This window comes from Carassius carassius, chromosome 42 (assembly GCF_963082965.1).
Source record: "Carassius carassius chromosome 42, fCarCar2.1, whole genome shotgun sequence".
In the NCBI taxonomy this organism is placed as follows: Eukaryota; Metazoa; Chordata; class Actinopteri; order Cypriniformes; family Cyprinidae; genus Carassius; species Carassius carassius.
In genome coordinates, this window is record NC_081796.1 from 2429711 (window position 1) to 2456577 (window position 26867).

Genomic DNA, 26867 nt, shown 5'->3' on the forward strand with positions numbered 1-26867 from the left:
ATGGTGCTATATAAATAAATTTGACATTGACATTGACATTGACAAAACCTTTGATGGGTGTTAGCGCTTTTCAAGCAAGGCTGTTTCCCACAGTCCATCAACAACCAAGCTTGGATCAAGTCCAGTATATTTCCATCTGAGAAATTGCCTTGTTTTACTTTCATTCACAGTTTGTTGCATAGTAATTTACATCGCCTCTGACAGACCTAATATAAGCATTTGAGTAGCATAACCTCACATCTTGACTTCCCTAGTATCTTTCATACGTCTCCACCGCATTCAGAGTTCCCAACCTCGGATGTGCCCTTAGTGTAACAGCAGTTTCCACCACAGTGAGGTTCCAAATTCCCCAAAGTCATTATTGTCTCCTGCTAAGTTGCCCCAGCCTACTATGATTTGTGGTTAATGAACTGGCAACTGGGCCTGGGCTCAATTATTCTCACTGAGGGAGTGATTTCTCACTCTGTAGAGCAGAGCATAAAGTGCACTCACTAATTCTAATCAGGACATAACACACTCATAATCACCCATGCAGAAATAAAAAAGTGGGTGAAAAGAGAGAGAGAACATAACAGTTAAATATGGACAGGGTTGACATGTTGTGGAGGACAGACTGAAGGCAGGGTGTGCTTTGTGTTTTGTCAGCATGACGTGTGCAAAGAGTTTCACAGCATGTCAAAGACAGAAAATTCTGCATGACTGCATAAACATGATTAGACTGAAATGATGTTCAGTCAGCACTTTGAGTATAGATAGAGAAGCTAGACAAGAGGATTGATATTAAAAAGTGTGAACCCTGGGAAGCAACTTTGATTTGAGATCTCCCAATTTAACATTAGACGGCATTCATGAAACCCGTTTGGGTTTGGTAGTGGAAGTCAATTTTTGTTAAAGGATGTCAAAAAGGTTTACTGTTGGTTTCGTACAAGTAGATCCTTCTACTCGACTGTAGTAATAGAAGTCTGATCATGTGACTTCCACTGTCAATCTCATTGGCAGTTGCGTTGCTTAAAGTTACTCAACCTTATTACACAGCTCTGTACAGTATGTATGTCCAAGGTATGTTATCACTCGATAACAACCAGTAAATGCTTTTACAACAAACAACAAACAATTGTTCTGGCAGTTCAAACAGACCAAAGAACTTTCCAGATTGTTTTGATTCATTAGAAATGTGAATGTCAGAGAGAAAGTTCCCAAATGGATGTGTCTGGTGGTCTATTATAATGTAAGACATTAATTTATGCAACCAAGGAGCCAGAATTAGGACACAAAACATTCTTGAATAAATCTGCATTGCATACAGTAGAGCACAGCATGGACATACAGGGGACAACTGCAGGGGGTACCTGGATAAGTACCTTTAACAAGGGTGCTCTGTATAGAGTTACAGTTCCCAGCCTTAAGCTTTAATACTACACCAACCTAGATTGGTTTTTTAGAATCCACTTCAATTGAACCTTTTCCGTTTAATTATTTGAAATGAAACAGATCAACTAGAACTATTTAACAAATCCAAGTACAACCCGAATTCCGGAAAAGTTGGGACGTTTTTAAAATTTTAATAAAATGAAAACTAAAAGACTTTCAAATCACATGAGCCAATATTTTATTCACAATAGAACATAGATAACATAGCAAATGTTTAAACTGAGAAAGTTTACAATTTTATGCACAAAATGAGCTCATTTCAATTTTGATTTCTGCTACAGGTCTCAAAATAGTTGGGACGGGGCATGTTTACCATGGTGTAGCATCTCCTTTTCTTTTCAAAACAGTTTGAAGACGTCTGGGCATTGAGGCTATGAGTTGCTGGAGTTTTGCTGTTGGAATTTGGTCCCATTCTTGCCTTATATAGATTTCCAGCTGCTGAAGAGTTCGTGGTCGTCTTTGACGTATTTTTCGTTTAATGATGCGCCAAATGTTCTTTATAGGTGAAAGATCTGGACTGCAGGCAGGCCAGGTTAGCACCCGGACTCTTCTACGACGAAGCCATGCTGTTGTTATAGCTGCAGTATGTGGTTTTGCATTGTCCTGCTGAAATAAACAAGGCCTTCCCTGAAATAGACGTTGTTTGGAGGGAAGCATATGTTGCTCTAAAACCTTTATATACCTTTCAGCATTCACAGAGCCTTCCAAAACATGCAAGCTGCCCATACCGTATGCACTTATGCACCCCCATACCATCAGAGATGCTGGCTTTTGAACTGAACGCTGATAACATGCTGGAAGGTCTTCCTCCTCTTTAGCCCGGAGGACACGGCGTCCGTGATTTCCAACAAGAATGTCAAATTTGGACTCGTCTGACCATAAAACACTATTCCACTTTGAAATAGTCCATTTTAAATGAGCCTTGGCCCACAGGACACGACGGCGCTTCTGGACCATGTTCACATATGGCTTCCTTTTTGCATGATAAAGCTTTAGTTGGCATCTGCTGATGGCACGGCGGATTGTGTTTACCGACAGTGGTTTCTGAAAGTATTCCTGGGCCCATTTAGTAATGTCATTGACACAATCATGCCGATGAGTGATGCAGTGTCGTCTGAGAGCCCGAAGACCACGGGCATCCAATAAAGGTCTCCGGCCTTGTCCCTTACGCACAGAGATTTCTCCAGTTTCTCTGAATCTTTTGATGATGTTATGCACTGTAGATGATGAGATTTGCAAAGCCTTTGCAATTTGACGTTGAGGAACATTGTTTTTAAAGTTTTCCACAATTTTTTTACGCAGTCTTTCACAGATTGGAGAGCCTCTGCCCATCTTTACTTCTGAGAGACTCTGCTTCTCTAAGACAAAGCTTTTATAGCTAATCATGTTACAGACCTGATATCAATTAACTTAATTAATCACTAGATGTTCTCCCAGCTGAATCTTTTCAAAACTGCTTGCTTTTTTAGCCATTTGTTTCCCCCGTGCCAACTTTTTTGAGACCTGTAGCAGGCATTAAATTTTAAATGAGCTAATTAAGTGGATAAAAGTGTCAAATTTCTCAGTTTAAACATTTGCTACTTTATCTATGTTCTATTGTGAATAAAATATTGGCTCATGTGATTTGAAATTCCTTTAGTTTTCATTTTATTAAAATTTAAAAAACGTCCCAACTTTTCCGGAATTCGGGTTGTAAGTCAAGCAATGGCATTGGCCAGCCACACTAAATCCCAGGCAGGAGCAGAAACAAAGGGACTATGTGTTAAAGACTTCCCAGCAAGGATAAGCAGAGGTGAAGAAAACAGTGTGTTCTCAGTCATCACCACAGAGGTACAAAGGAAAAAAGGTCACCTTCTACACGTATCTGTTCTGGGTCACAACGGTGAGGACAACTGCAGAATGGATGATGTAGACTTTCAATGAGAAATTCTGAAGTTTCATGAAGCAGCATTTTTGCCTGCCTGAAAATCCAGATAAAACTGTCTTGAAGCGGTAGTTTTTGGAACACTGTAGGTGGTTTCTAGTTGGTCCAGGCTTGTTTACCTGGTTGACCAACTGGACTGCAAGATGGTGAGCTGGTAAAACATCTTGATCAAGGGCCCTGTGAGAAGTCACACCAGTTTAAGGTGGTTAAGCTAGTTTATATGGCATTGCAGCTGGTTTGTTGCTGTTCAAGATTTGACCAAGTTCAGTCATGTCATACCAGCTGGTAGTCAGGCTAGTCAACCACCTAACAATGCTTTGACCAGCTTATGGCCAACTTGGAAGGGTTCAAAATCCTAACCACCAACTTAAATTTAAGACAAAAATTTCCTATGAAGGTTCTGTCACTTGATTCCAGAGCTCAGTCCACTTCTGAAGGGAGAAAAATTCAGACTCAATGCGTATGTACTGAGCAAAAAAGAAAAAAAATTGTGCTTCTCTGGATTGCAGCAACCACAAAAGGTGTACCGGATTATCTTGAAAAGCTTTCATCTTATTATAGCTTCCTTTGGCTATTCTATTCAGAGACAAAAACAGGACACACCAGTTTAAGGTATTCCAGGTAGTTTATGGAACAAGGGAGCCGGTTTGCCACTGGTCTAATCTTGACCAAGTCCAGTCAGTGCACATCTTGTCAACCAACTAACAAAGCTTTGACCAGCTTAAAACCAACTTGGACCAATCAAAAGAACCTACCATGTTCAAATTCTCAGCCACAAACTCCAACTGGTTTCTAGGAAGGTTCTGTCACTTGCTTCCAGTTGGTGTAAAATGAAAAGGTCAAGGTTTGGGCCAGTGGTGGCAGGTTAATGGAGAAGAATGGTTTCAGTTCGCTAAGTGCTCTCCATAGGACAAGCCTGGATGTGTTGTCAAGAAAGCCTTACAGACAGGTCAAATATTGTCAGCTGTAGGCCTGGGGAACACGAGGAGCTCAAGACATTAGATTACTGGGTTAAAGGTCAGACTCAATGTCTGCCTCACCAACCTGTCCTTCAGAGATTAGCTGAACTCCACTATGAATCTCACCATCACATAGACCATCTCTTACAACAGTTCTTATAGACGGGAGATGAAGGTGGTAAAATTGCACTCGAATGTGTGTTTAAGACCCAGCGTGCCAGAGAAGAAATTAAAGATAGATCAACAGGCGCTTCAGCTCAGCAATACTGAATAAAGCTTTCGCTAATGTGTTGGCGATGGGCCTCACTTGAACATCTCTGAAGCTCTTTGCCATGTAGCTTCATAAGAAAGTGCAAAACAAATGTGTTTTATTTGTTTACATGGATAAATGGAGGACAAATGAGTGTGAGAGATGAAGCCAGCAGGCTGGAACAAGGCAGATAGTTAATTATGGTAGGCTGAGCTTAGAAGTGTTTCAGGTTGCATTGTCTGGGTTTCTTTGTAGGAGCTGCTCTCTGGTGGGCTGCCATTTGCACTGTGAATAATCACAGTGTATGTGTGTGTGGTATGATGGGGGAGGCCTTTCAAAGGAGCCAAGGGAAAGAGGGTTTCTTCTATCTGCCCTTTTTTTTATTTGTTTCTTTCCTCTTGGATGAGGGTTCAAACAGTGAGATCAGAGCAGCACCTACAGGCCAGGTTTGCTATGCGCTTGCAACAATAATGTGTGTGTTACTGTTGCACACACACACACACACACACACACAAACAGCACATATGAGAGGGAGGGAAAAAGTAACAACAAAGGATGCGAAACCTTCTGAGGGGGTAGAAGAATCCCTTGTCTTGTCTAAAGAAATGGGAGAGAGGGAACAGATGAATGTGAAGGAAGAGGATTCATTTTTCAAAAAGACTGGAAACAAAATCTGTGGAGGACGAGCAGTGAGCAAAACAGACTGTGAGAACGCAGAATCCTCCAGCCAAAAAACCAATCCACCATCCCTCTGTCAGGAAGATGAAACGCAGAGGCGCTCTGTACTGTTTCACCAGGATGTGAGGTAAATCTATACCTCAGACAATCTCAGGTATCCTTCTGTATTGAGGGATAAGAGTTTTGATGAAGGGTAGTTTGCAGTTTGCCCAGTAAATACAGCAATTAATTAGCTTCTGTAGAAGTGGAGTAAAACTAACGATTTCAGTCAGTATGTCGATAGACATGAATGATACTTCACGTGTTAGACTGTGGATGCCCACCACAGTTTCATAATGAACCAAACATATTTTACACTTCTCATAAAAACAGAAAAAGCATTAGTGGATTGTTTTCGCACCATTGGTTTGGCAAAACAGGTGTCAATCAAACTAAATACATAAATGCAATGGCTTAGGGTACTTAAATTGCAGAATACAGACAGTGCTGCATGTTTCAGAGTGAAGCAAGGCACCATGTTAATTTACACATGAGCAGATACAATATATTCAGCGTTTAGGGAATGCAATGTGCCAGTTACACAGTTATTAGTTATATTTTTATGGGCAGACGTTTACAGAATTTCTCTTGATTTGTAATCTGAAAATAAAAAAGTAAAAGCTTGATGGTTTAGCACATACAATTAAGACATAAATATTTGAGTTTTACTACTGTGGAAAAATATATTATAAATACTCAAAAAAATATTTTTTATCATATAGCAGAGACAAGTTGTTGTGCTCTTCTGACTATTTTTAGACCTTTCAACCACTTATAAAACCCTAACAACCTTAACACCTTAGCAACCATATAACAAAACATATTGGTATCATGGTATTAGTAAAAACTTTTTTTTTCTTCCCCAACATAAGTGTTGTTAATATATCTGTAAATTTAAACAAGTATGTTGAGAACATGATGCATTATCTGGAAAAATACTGTATTTAATGCTAGCATCATACATGAGTATCAACATCTGATAAACATCATAAAATAGTTAATTTAAATGCATTATTTATCATAAATGTTTTGAAATCAACTTTTAAAGACATTCTAACAGGGAGCACTTCAGTGATGTATTGCTGATATTCAAACACTTAAAAAAAAAATTTGCACATTGAATTGACATCTTAGAGCTGATGATTAATTTAGTCTAATACAGAATGCCTAAAATCTTCAAGTTAAATACCAAATTTCTTCAGGTGCTCTCTGCTGGTTTAGCCCATTACACTCACACAGTTTTTTTCACGCTCAAAACTGAACTCCAACAGCAACTTGACATTAGTAACCTCCATCACCTGAGAAATGTCTGTAACTAGACTGATGTTAGACAATGATGGACTAAATCAAACCACAATAGTTCATATAAAAAGTTCTGAAGACATAAAAAAAAAACTACATTACAGCTTAATAATGCCTTGTCCACTTTTATTACATAGAAATGGCTATTAGGAAATTGCACTTAATAATAAAAGCATTGATTTGACAGCCTCGTGAATGTCTTCTGAGAAAGTGTATCATGACTAATCTGTATGAAGAATTTCAGTCAGGTTTCAGGTCCCACCATAGCACAGAAACTGCACTTGTTAAAATTACAAATGACTTGCTTCTTGCTTGTGATCAAGGCTGCATCTCATTGCTAGTTTTACTTGATCTTAGTTCTGCGTTCGACACCATAGATCATGACATACACATAGATTGATTACAAAACTATACAGGTATTCAAGGGCAGGCTCTAAGATGGTTTAGATCCTACCTGTCCGATCGCTACCACTTTGTTTATTTAAATGGGGAGTCATCTCATTTATCACCAGTAAACTATGGAGTGCCACAAGGATCTGTCCTAGGTCATCTGCTATTTTCAATATACATGTTGCCCCTTGGTAATATTATTAGAAAATACAGATTAGTTTCCACTGTTATGCTGATGATACTCAACTATATATCTCAACGAGACCAGATGAATTATCTAAGCTAACGGAGTGTGTTAAAAATGTAAAAGATTGGATAACCAATAATTCTTTCCTATTAAATTCAGATAAGACAGAGATATTACTTATTGGACCAAAAACAGTACACACAATATCGCAGATAACAGTTTGCATCTAGACAGATGTACTTTTACTTCCGCTACAGTCAAAAATCTGGGTGTTATATTAGACAGCAACTTGTCTTTTGAAAACCATATTGCCCATATTACAAAAACAGCATTCTTCCATCTTAGAAACATTGCCAAGCTACGAAACATGTTACCTGTTTCTGATGCAGAAAAGCTAGTTCATGCATTCATGACCTCTAGACTGGACTATTGTAATGCACTTCTAGGTGGTTGTCCTGCTTCGTCAATAAACAAGCTACAGGTAGTCCAAAATGCAGGAGCTAGTGTCCTTACCAGGTCAAGAAAATATGATCATATTACCCAGATTTTACAGTCTCTGCACTGGCTACCTATGAAGTTCGGTATCAGTTACAAATTATCATTACTTACCTATAAGGCCCTAAATGGTTTAGCTCCTGTGTACCTAACCAGCCTTCTACCACGCTACAATCCATCACGCTCCCTAAGGTCACAAAAAAATTTACTTTTGGTAGTTCCTAGGATAACAAAGTCCATTAAAGGAGGAAGAGCTTTTTCGCATTTGGCTCCCAAACTCTGGAATAGCCTTCCTGATAATGTTCAGGGTTCAGACACACTCTCGCTGTTTAAAACTAGATTAAAAACACATATCTTTCGCCAAACATTCAAATAATGCATCACATAATTTTGGATTGCACTTATATCTGATCAAATGCACATTATTATTCTTTAGCTTGGGTTAAAATAATTAATTTACTTTGTTGGAACAGCAGCTATGCTAATGATGTCTCTATTTGTTTTCTCTGTTTTGCCGTAACTAGAATTTACACAAGCTCCAGTCTGGACCCAGAACACCTGAGAAGAGATGATGCTGACCCTCAGAGGACCTCAGATGATGCTAACCCTGAATCAACAAACAGAACTAACAAATATTGCTACAAGTGTGACTGCATCATATAATAATTGCTGTTAATATTGTAAATATTCTTTTTTTGTAAAGTTGCTTTACAATGATTTCTATCGTAAGAAGCGCTATACAAATAAACTTGAATTGAATTGAAAGTGTAATTCTTGGACAATTTCTAATTCATTACAAAAAATTACATTCTATCTCCATAAACCAACTTGAAAGTATAGCTAAAGTGTAATATTAGTCACGTACAGAGCTTCACTCTGGGTTAACCTAATTCACAATATCTTATAACACTGTATGAATAAAATTAACAGATATTGAAGCTGGACTTCCAGTCTCTTGAATAAAAATGCATACAGTCATTCAAAGATGAAATTCCCATATCCAGTCTCACTTTTTTCAGAATAAGGAGACCTCATGACCCAGCCGCACTTTACATTACCAACAAATCCACAGCTGAAGCCTCTTCTTGCACAGATGGGTAATTTCTAATTCAACACTAGGAACTTTTTTTAAAAATAGAAAGAAAAATGTAAATTGAACAATACCCAATGGAAAGATGCAGCAGCACCTCGCTGTAAGAGCGCCAGGTGAGAATGTGAAAGTCTGACACGTCAGGATGCAATTAAAAACATTCGGAACAAACCTGGAACACAATCTGAGGGTTCAAGTGTAATAAACATAATTACATTCATGCTAATGCAAAAAACAAGCACTTCTTTGTGAAAAACAGCAAAGCTTTTACTGTGTGTTGGAATGGAAAGTCATTTTCAGGTGACTAAGCAAAGAGAGCTCTCGTAGGTTTGCTTCACTGCTGTAGTGTTATTTAGAGAGGTCTTTGGAGAGGTTGCCTTAAGTGGGTGAATGCACCTGCACAGTTGGGGCTGTTTGAATCAACATGCAGCCTTAAAATGCATTTCTTCTGCCTCTCAAACTGTTGTACAATCAACTAAATGGAGGGCTGAAAACACTCAGACATTCCTTACTTGTTCACAACTTGTGTTCATTACAGAGAAATGTCAGGGCCTGTGCAGTGTCTATAAGGACATAGTGTTGTATCTCTGACATAATCCACCAAATCTTTTAGATAAAAAAAAAGAAAAAGAAGGAAACATACTGTAGGCAGCAACTCCATGTGACATGACACAAAAACGAACACAAGCAAGACATGACTCAAAAGACTCTATGCATAGATCGCCTATGCATTTAGCCACAGTGAGTTATGCAACTTCCATTGCGGTGCAGTGTGTATGGAAATTGTGAGAAAATTAAGTACAAAATGAAATTTTGTGAATGTGTACCACATGAGGCAAGTAATATTCATACAATCCATACAATTCAGTAAACCACTGGATAAAAAAAAAATATTTTCACTTAACAGAAAAGCTGTGATTGGGGAATATCAACTCTTGAAATCTGGAAACCACAATCATTAACTTTGCTATGATCACAGTTTGCTATGGAAGAAGATTATTCCAGAAGTTTGTGTAGCACTGTCGGGTTTTTTTTTTTTTTTTTTTTGTACACAATACACAAGCAATCAGTGTCAATCAGTGTGCGTGTGTGTGTTAATTTCCAGTCCATTATATTGATTGGTCAACAGCCATGTTTTATTTACAATAAAGCATTGCTATGAATGTTTCTCTGAAGACATCTGCATGATTGAAAAAAGCCCTGTGAGATGATTGAAAAAAGCCCTGTGAGAAATTCATAGTAAAGTTCATAAAAAGTTCATAGAATTAAAATTGTTGGAGAAGGTCATACTATTTCCTTCAGAAAAACCATTGGTTAGCTAGCTCATTTAAAAAAAAATATCCTAAACTTTTTTGACCCTGCCTCTTAAAAGAATCGGAATTGAGAATCGTTAGGAACCAGAATCGAAACAAGGAATCAAAACCCTATGCCCAACCCTACGCATGATGCTTACTTTGTCTGGAGTCTGGACGTTTGCGCACAAATCGTTGGTTTCAATCCCTCTTTCATAAGCACAACTCTAGTGCTGAACTGACCCTCATTTGTGAGGCAGTCTGGTGTAAAATGTTAACACAAACTATAGGGCTTTCCCGGTTTTCCCAGACACTTGCTTCGAAAATTAAATTTAACCACCATGTCCTCAGTGGTCTATGGAGACTCCTTTGTTCATTGGTGCATCCAAACACACAACACTTTTAATGGCTCTTTGGCGCTGACATTGTACTTCCAGCAGCTACAGCAAGAGAACAGTAATGGCAAGCCGCAGCTTCTAACTCAGAGTTGTGTTAATAGTGCAGAGAGCGTCAAAAATGGGTGGGACTTTCACCGACTATGTCATCATTGTCTGGAACTGCTTGTGTAGAGAGACTATTTACAAATTTTTAAAATTATAAAACAACTAGTGAGTGGATTTTACAATTATAGCCTGGTTGTTTTCACACACTGCGGCCACACAACTGTGTTAAAACACCTTATAAAAGTGATTTATGCATTCTATGGCACCTTTAAATCACATCATTAAAATACATTTAAAAAAATAGTGATACTACCAAATCGTTACTAAGAAAGGCAGGTGAAATAGTAGCAGCACTAGCTTCAACCTACTGTTTGTGTGTGTGTTGTTAATGTGCTTGAATAGAAAAAAAAAACTGCATCTGTCTTGAAATCTGTCTGTCACTTCAAATAACCACTTCCTGCTAAGAGAGAAAATGAAGGGAAAGGGACAGAAAACAGGCAAGGAGAAATAAGAAAAGAGGGCAGAGGTACTATGGTGGTGTAGCTTAAGAGAGAGAGAGAGAGAGAGAGACAGAAAGCGAGCAAGAGCGATGCAGGGCGGGCAGCAGACTGGGGGGTCAGGCTAAGCTGTAATAGACTGAAGCTCAAATGAATGAATCTGTCAGGTTGAGCCCAGGCCTTGACTGACTGCTCCTTTCAACCCACCAGCAGCCCAACATCCAACCCAGAGGCTCCTCCATGCAATATGACTTCCCTAATGATGATGCACGACTCTCTGTGCCACGGGCCCTTGAGGTGGTCGTGGTGGGGGATTTCTTTTTGAGCCAACTCAAGCTTCTGGGGAATGATAAGCTGAGACCACCTGAATTGCAAACAAGCAGCCGAACCTCTGTCACAGTCGTTTCAATGGGCCAAAGAAAGAAAAGTGGGGGAACGAGTGAAATGGATGCTGGCTGTTTGAGAAAATCGATTGTGAAAATTAATAAGTGAATTCCCCACAGCACACCGGGCGCCTCAAACATCTCAATCTCCTTCCTCACCTCTTTCTTTTATTTCTTCCCTCTAAGCGAGAGTGAAAGGAATTCGAAACACCTCCTACACTTGTTCAGTCAGTTCCACCGATTGACAAAAGAGCTGAATTTCAAAGACACTCAGTATCCACATCTATAGACTTAGAGACTTTGGCTCTAGTTTTGTAAGATTAGTGAAATCCTCATCCAACAACGTGGGTTTTTTTCCAGTATTTTCAATAATTTCCACTTGACTCCTGAATTTACTCTTAACTCAAACAAAGAAACCCAATAAAAAAAAAAATACTCAAGTTTATATAGATCAGCAAAGTTTACTGGAGTTCAGAGGCATTTAGGAGCTGGGATGAGTTATGAAAGTACCTGTTCTTGACGCTCAAGCCATCGGTCCACCATGGGATGGTTGGCACTGAGGGAAGAACGGGCATTTTCCCTCTGAAACTGTATATCCCAGGGGACAACATCACGAGGCAGGCTGCGGTACGCTTCCAGAGCCTTACCCTGGAAAACACAATGAAGGTCATGAAAGAGGATGTTTACACCTGGTATTGAAGGGTTTGTTGAAAAAAATTACAATTCTATCAACATTTACTTAGCCTCATTACAAAACTTTGACTTTCTTCAACATAGGCTCATTGGAAAAACATGTCTCTACCTACATTTTGGCTGAACAACTTATTACATTCCCCAGTTGAAATGAACACCAGTGGCAGGAAAACAGCAACAACTTTAATTCCTATGCAAATTATGATAAATGGTTTATTTTCACATGGTTCCTTGCACAATATTATGTTATGACCTAAAAAACTTTTACCATGGTGCATATACAGTCATCGGCCACTTCATTAGGTACACCTTCTGGTGACACAAACTGCTAATCAGCCGATCACATGGCAGCAACTCAATGTTTTTAGAAATCTAGATGTGGTGAAGATGACTTGCTGAAGTTAAACCGAGCATCAGAATGGGAAAGAACGGGGATTTAAGTGACTTTGAACGTGGAATGGTTGCTGGTACCAGACGGGCTGGTCTGATTATTTCAAAAACTGCTGATCTACTGGTATTTTCACACACAATCATCACTAGGGTTTACAGAGAATGGTCCGAAAAAGAGAAAATATTCAGTGAGGGGCAGTTTTATGGACCAAAATGCCTTGTTGATGTCAGAGGAGAATTGGCAGACTGGTTAGAGATGATAGAAGGGCAACAGTGTTTTTTTATCTCACAATTGCTTTTGTTAACAGTATTGGTTAGGTTTATGGTAGGATTTAGTCTTTTATTTTTAAATGTTATCGATAGGGCTGGTAATTTTACAAGTTAATTAGATTAATTAAGTATGGAGAAAAATAACATGTTAAAATTATTAATGCCTTTAACGCACTTGCCCCGCCCGAGACCAATGTGGATCATCTGCCATTTCATACAGTCAATTGATGACTAATATGAGGCAGGAAAACAACTTACTGCATGATGGAGCCTAGAAAATGGCCCTAAAATTCAAGATATGGGGCAAAACATCCATTTGAGATTGTGTCTCATATTTACATCATATAGTTAAGAAATAATGTGATACTCATCTTATACAACAGTTCATTAAGAAGTTAATATTGTGTTATTTTAGATACAATGTTGTCTGTGTTGCTCAAATTGTATAAAGGTAAATCAGTAGCAAAACTCGAGAGGTTGAAGATCTGAATGTGAGAACTTGTCATATTAATATTTGTATTTGTAAGTTAAAATTTAAACTCACAGCTCTGATGTGAAAAGCTGAATCTTTCAATTTGCACACACAGACAATGATCAAAACACCCGTGTTTTGAATTAGAAGTTGTAGATTAATAGTCACAAATGTGTAGAATGACATTCACACAAAGAAAATGACATACACACATGTTTACGACATATTTACTTTTGCACTTTACTTCAGTTTCGCTGCACAACGTCAAGTCGGCACTTACAACCTCTCAGATCTGGAAGTACAAGTTCAAATCCTAGCGCTCTGACTTTTGCTACTCTTTTTGCCGTATTCTGTTGCAAAAAAAACTCACTTGTGCACTTGTATATGCAGATGTGAGAGAGCAGAGCTGGGGGCGGGACTTTGGTGCGAATGAAGACATTTTATTGGTCGATGCCCGACCAATGAACAACGCCAATTGTTTTCACTGAATATCCTTAGCTTTGACAGGATTTTAAGACACTGCATTCATTTTGCCATTCAGGTATTATCTAGTAGACAAATAATGCAACATATTTTATATGTATATCCCACTGCATATCACTCTACCAGAGTTGCAATATAATGCTTTTTTTTATTATTTTTATGTTTTGTAAAAATTATTTTAACTTCTTCATTGGGTTAAATTCCTAATTTGCTTGTCAGTAATGAACCTTTTTAAATGCAACATTATTATTATTATTATTTTTAAATAAACATCGAGTGTTTAATAATGTCTAAATGTACATTAAACAGCGAAACCTAAAAAATAAGCACTTATGACCAGAAATACTATTTTGAGCAACTAGTAGAGCTAAATACATGTATTTATTAAACATCAACAAGGCCATCTAGTGTTTAAGCAATGGAATTGCATATGAATATTATCTTTCTGGCCACCAAATGCCTCTAATTTAAAGCGTGCCTCTTTGCACTGGAATTTAAACCTAAATACTGCAGTTATTGTAGTATAAATAATAACCATATTAGAAAATGTTATATTTCAAATATTCATTCATGAATCATAATTATTGCGCATATTATTTAGTACCATGATCTCTTCAAATTAACTAAACAGGACTGAGTTAACATGTAGTACAGTTATTTTATTGGTTAAAAGTTACACTTAATTGTTTAGTCACATTTAACTGCCAAGGAGGAGTATGAGAACATAATGCTGTTCCATTTTCCAGTATAAAATGCTATTGTAAGGCATAGTCATTAGTCAACGCAGTTATCCATGCATAATCTATGCACTTAATGTGTTACAAATTACTGGGAATCGCTGCAAATATAATGAAACTGCTGTCTGTCCCAATTAATACATTTCAAGCATGTTGATAAAACGTTTAGTTAGATAGCTCCATAAACCACGTGACCGCGTGCCGGTGAGATTAAAGCATGTTCTGGTACAGCGAGTTTACTCTGCAATATGCAGTGGGATATACATATAAAATATGTTGCATTATTTGTCTACTAGATAATACCTGAATAGCAAAATGAATGCAGTGTCTTAAAATCCTGTCAAAGCTAAGGATATTCAGTGAAAACAATTGGCGTTGTTCATTGGTCGGGCATCGACCAATAAAATGTCTTCATTCGCACCAAAGCCCCGCCCCCAGCTCTGCTCTCTCATATCTGCATATACAAGTGCACAAGTGAGTTTTGCAACAGAATACCGCAAAAAGAGTAACAAAAGTCAGAGCGCTAGGATTTGAACTTGTACTTCCAGATCTGAGAGGTTGTAAGTGCCGACATGACGTTGTGCAGCGAAACTGAAGTAAAGTGCAAAAGTAAATATGTCGTAAACATGTGTGTATGTCATTTTCTTTGTGTGAATGTCATTCTACACATTTGTGACTATTAATCTAAAACTTCCAATTCAAAACACGGGTGTTTTGATCATTGTCTGTGTGTGCAAATTGAAAGATTCAGCTTTTCACATCAGAGCTGTGAGTTTAAATTTTAACTTACAAATACAAATATTAATATGACAAGTTCTCACATTCAGATCTTCAACCTCTCGAGTTTAGCTACTGATTTACCTCCATAAAATTGGCCAACCAGAAGATAAAGACAAAGCAGAACTGTTGATCCCGAGCAACCCACAGCGGCATTTCATTTCTTAATCCATGTTTTGAATGAATTTGGTGAACCATTTGGCACGTTCAACCATTGGAATATGCGTTGGCTTTGAAGTGGAGCTGCACAGATCGATCGGTGTATGACATCAAAGTATCATGAGAGCGATTCAGAAGCACAAGGAGTCGTCTGCCCTCTAAGCTCTTTCAATATTTAGATGTCATACACCGATCCATTTACTTCACTCCTGAATGAATCAGCCATTTGAACGAATCAAATGAATGAATAAATGACTCAATGACTTAATCATTAAGACATTTACCACCACCTACTGGCACTTTTAGTTTATTATTTAGAGTATCATTTCATTAAAGAAATATTTTCATAGTAATAATAATAAAATTAAGAAAATAAATTAATAAAGTTATAGTTTACCCAAACAAAAATGACAATTCTGTCATCATTTACTAGCATGGTCTAAAAGAGTATGCTATATGTAATCAATTTTGTCAAACAAAATATTTCTTGCTGAACCTACTTTTTGTAATGCCTATTTGATGCTTTACACAAAAATGACTTTAAATTATCTTTTGGGAGTAATTTCTACAAATTTGATGTGTGATTAATTCAATGAATTAATCACCACATCATGTAATTAATTAGATAAATCGCTTACAAGCCCTAGTTATAGAGCATTAACCTTTTAGTGCCGATTATTGGACATTTCATTTCCGATATGTTGCGATGTGTACTGTACAACAAAAAATAAAAATAAAACATTGCCACTTTCACGTTCATTCATTTTTGGGAAAACCGAACATGCTTTTGGCACCACTCACTGGGCATTTCATTTTAAAAGTGTAAAACATGCAAGAAGCAACTTAATATAATTTCCACCAGATGCACATTTTTTTCCCAATGAGCCTGGGTTAACTTTTTTTTTTCCTGAGGAACACAGAAGAAGCACATTGTGGTCCAAACAATACTGGCTCCAATATACTTTCTTTATATGGGCAAAACTAAACATGTTTTTTTTTCTTCTTTTCTTTTTTTAAACAAGAAATTACTTTAGCAATTAAATAAGCTTAGCTATTACACAAATTGGGTATTGATAATATGGATACCAATTTACTTAAATTTGTATGTAGTGTCTAATACAGTAATACCTTACTGAAAATGTATTCCAGTTCAGAATCACTGTGCGTACAAGGGAAGCACATCTTGGATCTGAGCCCTGCAATGATGTCATTCATAATTTCATTTCTCACTAATAAGAAGTTCTATTACAAGCTACTAATTCACACCATGTTTCTAATGTCACGCTGCACGTTTTCAGAGATGTGTAATCAAATGCCCTCTAGCAACGGAGTCCAATTCAAATCTCCATTAGAAGCAAACCTAAAGAAGTTTTCCTATGACACAGGGATTTAGCATAGAAAGCCTACAGAGCACCATTGCTCTTGGCTGAAGACCTAGTCTAAGCAATAAGGAAGAAGAAAAAGTGTTTCCAGTTATAGCATGAGCCAGTTCACAATTGGACACCAGACAAAAGTTGGAACATGAAAAGATTATGATTTCCTGCATGGTAAAATGATCTATATAGGTAATTCTGACATTAAACAACAGCACAAAAAAGAGGAGGAAGAGACACAGCAAGGAACATGAAGACCAAGAGGTCAAAGGCCCATAGGAAAGGTGAAGAATTTATATGGTTGGCCTCATGAATCATGACTTCATGTGGAGCATGTTGTAGTGGCACTGGCCTACCTCAATAAGCCTCCAAATGCAGCAGGAGGCCTACAGGTTTCTTAAAGTTCAGAAAGAGATACTGAGAGACAGATGTTGAGCTCCATATGAGAACATTTCAAAACAATGCTTTGTAAAAACATGGAACAGGCCACATTATCTCCAGTACGGAGGATCAACATGAATAAAGGATACATTTCTATGAACTTGGCTTATGCATTTTAAATAGCATATATATATATATATATATATATATACACACATTTTTTTCTTGGACAGTCATTGACCCTCAGGCCAGTAAATTTTGAATAAATTATTTTTAAAATCATAAGATATATCAAGGAAGTTCCACAGAGTTTTGGAGAATATAAGCCTGTACATATATAAGCCTAAAGGCAAATCGCAGAAATAATACTTTTCTCCTCGGCGCCTGCTATTCTTACTTCAAGGTGAACTAACACCTTTATGTTCATTTCACCAATTCACTGGAACTAAAATAGAGTGCATTTATATTCACCCCAACGCTTATAGTCATCTGACAGTATCAACCAAAAACAGACCTTCCAAGCACCTAAAGCTTTTCTCATGACATCCCAAAAACAACAATCAAGAAATAAACGATCCGGTGCAGAACGAAAGGTAAAAATAACAGCTTAATTATTCTGCTCTGCTAAAATGAGAATGTGGTGTGTTGATTACGGAAGGAAACTACAAACAAAGTGCTTTTAAACAGGATTACTAGTGAACGCCGTGAGACAAGCTAATCTCATCGCGGGTTGTGGAGTCACATTCTGAGTACTCCATCTTTTCTCAGTCCCTCCCCTTTCCCCCTCTTTTAATTTGGAATATTGCTGTTTCGAAGCACTGAAGGCTTGTCATTGCTGCAAAAGAGCAGCCATTTTGCTAAAATAATTGGCCTCTTTTTCATTGGCTGCCCTAGGGAAGCTAAGGAGGATAACAGAGAATGTGCTTCTTTTTGATTCATTTAAAGCTAAAGGCACTAACCATCGCAATGTGGCCTGATTCAACAGGGAAGCAACAAACAAAGGACACAGATCCCATTCTTCTTACAGCAAAGACATATGGTCCCATAACCAAGAGAGTTCCAGGTCAACCACAAACAGTGGCAACAGCCATTGAGAATATATCAAGATGAATGAGATGGAGCAAATAGAAGTCACTTCTTACAAGCTGCCCTAAAAATGCTCCAATTGGTGCCTTGGTTTGTGAAAATGTACTGTCCTTGTAAGAATATCCAAAACTAAAGATAAGCAATCAAGGAAATGCAAATGGATGGATAGAGAGATAGGTAGATGGAACAAAGCATGGATGGACAGACGGATGTATAAGTAGAGCAATGGACGGATGGATGTGTAGAGATGGACAGATGGACATATTGATGTATAATGGATGGATGGATGGATGGACGGATGGAGAGAAAGACAGACAGACAGACAGTTGGATCTGTAAGTAGAATGATGGATGGATGGATGGATGAATAAGTAGAACAATGGCTGGATGGATGGATGATTGGATGAATGGGTAGAACGAAGGATGGATGGATGGATGGATGGGTAAATAGAACAAAGGATGGATGGATGGATGGATGGATGGATAAATGGACGGAGAGATGGATGGATAGTAGAATGATGAATAAATGGATGGATGGATGGATGATGGATGAATAAATGGAACAATGAATGGATGGATGGACAGACAGACAAATGAATGTATGAGTAGAACAATGGATGGATAGATAGATGGACGGAGAGATGGATGTATGAGTAGAACTATGGATGGATGGATAGAACAATGGAAGGATTGATGAATGGATAGACAGATGTATGAATAAGCAGAATGATGGATGGATGGATGGACTGATGGACAGACATATGAATGTATAAGTATAATGATGGATGGATGGTTGGATGGATGGACGAACAGACAGATGGATGTATAAGTAGAACAATGGTTGGATGGATGGACTGATGGACAGACAGATGAATGTATAAGTAGAATGATGGATGGATAGACATATGGCTGAATAAGCAGAAAGATGGATAGATGGATAGAAAATTATGGATGGATGATGGATGAACAGACAGACAGATAGATGTATAAGTAGAACGATGGGTGGCTGGATGGATAGATGTGTAAGTAGAACAATGGTTGGATGGATGGACTGATGGACAGACAGATGAATGTATAAGTAGAACGATGGATGGATGGATGGATGGATGGTATAACAATGGATGGATCGATGAACAGACAGACGGATTAATAAGAGGAACAATGGATAGATGGATGGAAAATGATGGATGAATGGACGGATGGATGGATAGGCAGAATGATGGATGGATGGATGGATAGACAGTTAGAACGAAGGACTGATGTATAAATAGAGCAATAGATGGATGGATGTTTAGAACGATGGGTGGATAAATGGATATTACCCCGTGTGTGTATATATGTTTCAAAATAAAAAAGGTAAAACAAAACAGCTGAATGATACTGAGAACTGACCTTTCGCTCTAGGCTGTTGGTTCCACTGGTGTTATTGGCTTTTAGAAACCCTGCTGTGGTGGACCAGCGTGTGGGGTTCCTACGAGACGGTTCCTCTGGCTGGAGCTGGGCTTCGGGTAGACCAACCAGAGCCGGATCACTGCTGCGGCGTACATGCAAAGGCATGTCTGAAACAGAGAGATGCGAGAGATCTTGTTAACAGCATATTTTCTCACTCCAAAAACAGGATTTGTTTAACTACGGTACAGTAAGACATCCTTCCCACAAGGCAACAAACAACAAAAACAGCACACAGCTCAGTTTCCTCGATTTCCTACAGAAAGGCCCTTTTCAGCCCCACAAAAGTGTGACAGGGACACAGTAGTAGATTTCTCTCTGACACAAAGCCAGAGTCTTTCAAAGAGAGGAGGTGGCAATAGGACCATTTAGCTGGGCTTGTTCTGTAGCAAGCACACACCGCACATGCTTTAGAAAGAGATGGGAGAGGAGAGCCAAAGGTGTCCCTGTGCTGCTGTGCTGTAATGGGTTTGAACCACAGGGCAGGTGGGGGGGATTAGTCAGAAACCAGTTCAGATTTCCTGTCTCACACAGCTCCAATAGCCCAACTTTTTATACTTTTTGGTAACACTTCCTATTAAGCATCTATATATAAAAAGCATTATATGATAAAAATGCCTGATAATAATTTATCTGAATAACTGTTACCACACAATGGTACTTGCACAATGAATCACATTTTTATTGTTGTCAAGATTTTTGCTTCTCTTGATTTATTCAGCATAATCATCTACTTAAATTTTCTTAAATTGACACATTTCTGCCTAGAAGTTTACTTAATCTTCCCAAACTGGCAACCATGCACACATGGTCTCTCTACATTAGGAAAGAAAATGTGATGATAGAGCCAGTAAGTTTGCAGCAACCAAATCTGTGTAAAACTGAGTGTAAACCACTTAAATTTGCAAAATATTCAGGATCTCCTGTTGCTAGTTCAAAATATGTGTTCAGGCCTCTGTTACTACTTCGCAAACTGCATATTTAGAACTAACAATGACAGCTTGGGCCATTTTTAAGAACTTATTGAAGTAGCAAGGAGGCAGGGTGATTGGGCAAAGCTGTTTTAATATTGAGCAACTTGAATTTAGACACAATATTGCCAGTTAATTTATCTGTTGTTGCTTCACCAACAAAAGTATTTGAAAAGAAAGATACAGCAGAACTGCTGCAACACACACTAATGACATCCCTGAATAAATTTTGAATTAATCCGATTCAATGACTCACTGTGTGATTCTCTATCTTCATAATGCTTCACACCTCAGCTACCATCTTATCTTGCACCATCGAAGGCCATCCCAATTTGAAAAATCTTTAGAAGAAAGCCTTTGTTTCGCTTCCTTCATTCATTGTATTTCACATGATGCATCAAGTCAAGTGTATCTTTCGCATCCTACAATCACCCACAATCTTTTGCACACTTTAAAATGACAAAAAAATGAGTTGCGCTTCTAGCGTTTAGCCTAGAAACTTTAGAAGGACTGGTCTAGATAGGGCACAACCTTGCTATGATGCAGCCTTCCATCTGAGAATCACCCATTTGTTTTGTTCCTGAATGAATCAGCGTTTTTGAACAAATCAAGAAGCATTTTTCCATTCCACTTTGCTACTATTTTATTGTTTCTGTATTGTAAACCCAAACAGCTCAGTTGAACAAATTATTCAAATGACTCGTTCACAAAGACGCTCGCTTGTTGCAACCAAGTGGCAAACTTCCGCTCCCTCTCTTTAAACCAACACGGAAGTGACTAAAACTGCAATTCATCGACTGGCCGCTGGAGACTGGCTCCAAAAGTTCTGGGAAGTCGTGGCCTAGTGGTTAGAGAGTTTAACTCCTAACCCTAGGGTTGTGGGTTTGAGTGTTGGGTCGGCAATACCATGACTTAGGTGCCCTTGAGCAAGGCATCAAACCCAACTGCTCCCCGGGCGCCGCAGCATAAATGGCTGAGTATGGGATGTAACTGTATGTAACTTTCACCTTCAAAGGGGAGTAAATCTCATAGACTCTCCATGTTAAAATGCCCAACTTTACAGCAGAAAAAACGTTTACAGCCTGGTACAAAAACATTATGGTCTATATAGCTAATTTTCCATTTTGTGACAACTTTGAGGGCGGTAAATTTTTTTAATAACTCATCTGTTTAAATTATATTAAGCCTTAAAGTTCTGCATAATTAAGGCATCAGCCATTTGAGTGACAGGTGGACTGCTGCTGCTGTCACCGCTGTCGAGCTAGGTTGGTGTGGTTTCAGCAACCAGCTCCCGTCTTTTGCCCATTTTCAATTATCTGGGAGTGACGCTCGGTGACGCACTGCCAAGATGGCTACGGCCGCCTCCGCCCACTTTTCAAAAACGCTACGTCCATGTTTTTACTACACAGAGCTGTAGTTCACTGACGAGCTATGCAAAATCACATTCATAATCGCAGATTATTTAATTGCGTGATTATGCAATCGAAGAAATCATTCTGCAATTATGAAAGCTGTTTGCGTAGCTTGTCAATGAACTATGGCTTTGTGTAGTAAATGCTGCTCCATCTGAAAACATGTGAAAATACCACATTTAATAACATGTTTTTACTCCAAACTCACTTCATAACGTCAGTCAAGTGTTCAGAAATAAATCCTTCTGTGAGATGATGTGACTTCTTACAATAAGGCACGCAACATATTTTATAGAATAGTACAAATATATAAAAATGTATAAGAAATTATAAATAATAATATAAATGACAATAAGACAAACTCAGATAAACCATATATCTTTGTAGTTGTGTGTCTGTTAGTCACATTGAATCAATGAAAGTAGTTACATTTCCTGGGTTTCTTCTGCAAGGCGTATTTGAAATTTCAGCGCGAGAGTGCCATCTGGCCTTTGGACGGAGATCTACTGCTGATTACAGAACTGTGCTTCACTGAAAGATACGCATGACAATCACAGCTTCTGCCTAATCGCCTTTGCGATTTCTTTTAGATTAACTGTGCAGCCCTAATTTAAAATATTTTATACTGCATTAGAGGAATAGTTCATTCATAAATTAAAGAAAACTTTGTTGCCCCCATGTAATTTCAAACTTATTTCTTGATTTAATATGGAACACAAAATATCCTAGCCACACTTATCAATACAGTGAGAGTACAGTAAGTAAATCTATACTTTAAGGTGAACTATTCCTTTAAGAATACCTTCTTAATACAGTATGCATATTTCATAGAAAGTGTTCCATTTTATGAGCATCGTATACAAATATCATACAAGTTCAGAGTAAATTAGCCGCAGTCAGTGGCATATTAGACCTGAGGGAAAAAATAAACACCCCCAGCTTTTTTTTTCTTTTTTTTCGTGTTAGGCTTTGTACCATGAGCTTGCTATGGTCAGCATGAAAGTAGTGTTCACATGTCATCTGCAGGAGCATCTGAGTGTCGACAGGCAGATTTACTGTTAGCGTCTTGCCACCTGGCAGAAGCTCTGAGCGCTCTGTGCTGTTTAATTTTCTCAGCTCTCTGGGTTTATGACTTGCTATGGGTGTAAGTGATACATCCATAATTATGCAAATGTCCCAGCAACCACCTGTCATCCTTCGACAACGTCCTGCCACAGCATATGCCCATATGCGGCTTCCATCTGATACCATGTGCATGCATATGCAGCTCACAGGAAGTCACACTTTTACAGATGTAGATGTTTCGGTCAGGCCACAACTCAACACATGCAGTCTCAATGAAAACAGAACCGTGAAATCAGAGTAGCCTGAGGCCGTACAAAAACACTCGGCAGACCAAGGGAGGCCCTATTATTCAATTATGAACTGAACTCAATAATGATTTTAAATTCACTTCCTTTTGTCAGTGGTCAGTTCAAATTTGGTTCTTGGCTCTAATGACGAGGCCCCTCAGTCAAAGCGTAACTGTATAACTCTAACCTACGTCTGGGATTACATTCAATAATTAGCTTAAGGCCAAGATGGCTCAAAATGCACAGATATGTCTCTCAAGAAAAAAAAAAAAAAGATCAAATGACATCCAAATACATTGTCTCGGCCTCTCTAAAATTACATTACATTACTAACGTCAAATAAGCAATAACAAGAAGTGACATGCGGATTGCAGATAATAGGAGCGGGAACTAATGGGGCTTTCAGAGAAGCAAGAAACAAAATCAAAAACGATGTTTTATTGAATGTGACACAGTTGTTTAACTCAGACAGATCACATCTGATCAGTAACGCCAAGAATCTGTGCAGAAGTACAAGGAAAGTCAAAATATGTCTGTGGAACGTATTACAGAGAAAGTCAGGAAATGGTGGGAAATGCTCCAATCTTGAACACATATTTCAAATCATGTTGAGGATGAAGCCTGACCAAATCCATCTGTAACTTCTCAAGGAACCTCATAGTTTTTCGGACAAACTTTTTGTTATTTATTTTTTATTTTTTGTATTGTAATTTGACCACATATTAAATTTTAAGCAGCAGATTTCTTTGAATATATTCAGGAAGCAGGTGGCTGCTCATCTAATGCATGTGCTAATATTCTTGTTTGACTGCGTTAAGAATCTAATCACAAAATCTTTGAAGAGAATCAAACCACATGCTCATCTGCAACATCGCATAATTATACTAATTTGGATAAATACTTTCTCGCCGAAAAATTCTTGACATCCTGCAAAATTTGAGCCAAAACTTTGTCATTTGATTCTTCTATCAATATGCAAACCATGTGAAAAATCCAGCAACCTTCCCATGCACAAACAAATTATACTTGGGTGGAAATCACATGAGTTTAAAATATCTGCACATTTTAATATGACAATATTTCTGCATATTTTTAAACAAAGAGGGCATGGATTGCAGAAAGCATGTGATGCGGCTCTCACAATATTGCTTTTGTTGTACATCCCATCTACTGAGTACACAGAGGACACATGACCCCATCTTATCCCTTTATCGTGCCACTCCAGCCAATATGGTCTTCTAATGTGTGATCGGATTAGCTTTCCTCAACCAGAAATTGGCTTCCCGTGTGTTTAATAACCAAGAAGACCACTTAAATGCCTGTACCCATCGATCTCAGGTGTGTTAGGGATATGGCCAGGGCCTCTAATGAGACCAAGGACCAATTTCAGTTCTCCATGGAGGATTATGAATAAAGGAGGAAACTCAGGCCTGCAAACAACCTAGACACCAAAGATGGGGTTAAACTCACCAGCGACACCCTTTCAGACATCATATTTACATCTTTATTAGGAGATTCATCGACTAGTCTGTAATTAAGGTAAAACATTCACTGATGTCTCCAAATAAAACCTTGATTTGCAGTCTTTAAAAATCAACGAGAAACCACTCTCTTGAAATGCAGATAAGACTCTGAGATCTTCATACTGAGACGCGTTATCTTTTGCATCATAAGGATCCCACAATATCATCTCCAACTTTAACTCGTTCCACTATAAACCTTGTGTGTTCTGCTTCGCTGAGTTGGCACTAATAACATGCAATTTACTTCTGACTTTTCAAACACAGGCCTCTCTAATATATTACTTACTGCTTCCAATCATTTAAATTGCCCGTGTGTCCATTTTGTCCTTGTGGGCCGGTTACCTGCCAAAGGAAAGTGTCCCTGACTGGCTGCCAGTAGTGGGTAATGTAGAGGATGGGGACACTGAGGAATACTGATAAGCCTGGCAGTGATGAGCTGAAACAGGTAGGCCAAGGCTTTTATTCTGCTTTCATCTTTTTCCCCTCCTCTGTCGCTTTCATATGTGCAAATGAAATGATTGACCAAACCAGGCACAATTTTACTGCTTTCATTGGATTTGACATAAAAAAATATGGTTTTCTTATGGATAAATATTCTGGACTGACCAGAGTCTGAATGGATAGCGTGCTGAGGAGTCGTATTAATAAAATATGAAATAATGTCTTTGCTGGAACTCTTTTTAAAGAGTCCTTTAGGCAGGGAACTCTTTCAACTATATCTCAACCTACATTTGCATGTGCCACCGGGGTACAAAAAGTCTTCTTAAAGGAGGTAGCTTAGCTTTCAAGTTGGGGAAAATAGCTAGGAAAAAGTTCAAAAATAAAGAGCGCTCAGATGACTGTCGCCTGCTGAACAGTAGGGAAACTCTCAATTTAGAATCGGCTAACCTTGAGTAGATCTCAATGAGGCTGGGTTTGGGGTTTTGTATACACTGTGTATTTTTTTTCCTTGGGAAGTAAGTAGAAGGACCGTAGGAACATGCTAGGAGGACTCTGATGCAGATGTAGAGAAAGAGCGAGGGTCCTGCTTGAGTGCTGGTGCGTTGTGTCTGTGCGGTTCGACACGGTGGAACGTGAAAGGTTTCAGGCTGTAGACAGACGGCTGAAAATGGTGATAAGGAATGAAAACTGAAAAAAACTGTCTGACTATGAGCGTGAAAGATAAGGGGATTCAAGGACAGAGACAGAGAAAGATACTGAAGCCGTCCGCAACTACTGGACACGACTGTCGCAATTCACGCTTCTACTTTCACTTTGTTTGTCAAGCTGCCATGTTTCTGCGCACCCACTAACATTTACCCTGTGTCTGTTCATGACAGAGGGATGAATAAATGACAAATGAATGGATACCCATGCTCAAGGACATGTAAAACTGTACCCTACTAGTTATTAGTCGATAAGTGATGTTTTTTTGTATTCATGATGATACTGAATATTTAATCGTACATGCTGATTTCTTCTATGTTCACATTTAAATTACATCTGCCATCATTCAACCCTCATACAAAATTAACGTTTAACCCTATAAACCCCATGTTCAATATTTGATACTCAAATTTCTGAGGCCAAACTTTGCTGAAAAAAAACCTTTTGCACATAATATACTACATGCCTTCTGACATCTGATTGACAGTTTATACTTTTATAGCAAGTAAATGGCCTTTTAGTAAAATTTTATGTAAGTATCTGCTATACTGTTATAAAAAACTCACAGATTAACATTGCAAGCATCAGAATACAAGATATCATTTGCTCAGTTTGGGCCTCTTGAGTAAAACTAAGGTGTTTTTCTCTTCCTCCAAAGTCTGAGCTCCATATTTTCGTTATATCATACTATATGAGCCATAAAATGAGCCACAAAAAGCTTTTCTTTGTAATATTTTGTCTAAAGCGTCAATAAACTGGTCCATAAAAAAAAAGAAAAAAAAAATTGATGGCTATTATTTCTCATTACAGGCTTAAAAATGTTACATTTTACAA

The 26867-nt window shown here is 38.3% G+C and overlaps 1 protein-coding gene across 2 annotated transcripts in view; it reads right to left on the bottom strand.

Moving 5' to 3' along the window:
• The window catches only part of LOC132124488 (partitioning defective 3 homolog), a 474703-nt gene that overhangs the window by 262303 nt on the left and 185533 nt on the right, over positions 1–26867 (bottom strand). For both annotated transcript variants that reach the window (XM_059535542.1, XM_059535540.1), the window contains exons 4-5: positions 19573–19739; positions 11871–12008 (exon numbers count right to left, since the gene is read on the bottom strand). In XM_059535542.1, the coding sequence (XP_059391525.1) occupies positions 11871–12008; positions 19573–19739 (305 nt within the window). The remainder of the gene's footprint in view (positions 1–11870; positions 12009–19572; positions 19740–26867) is intronic.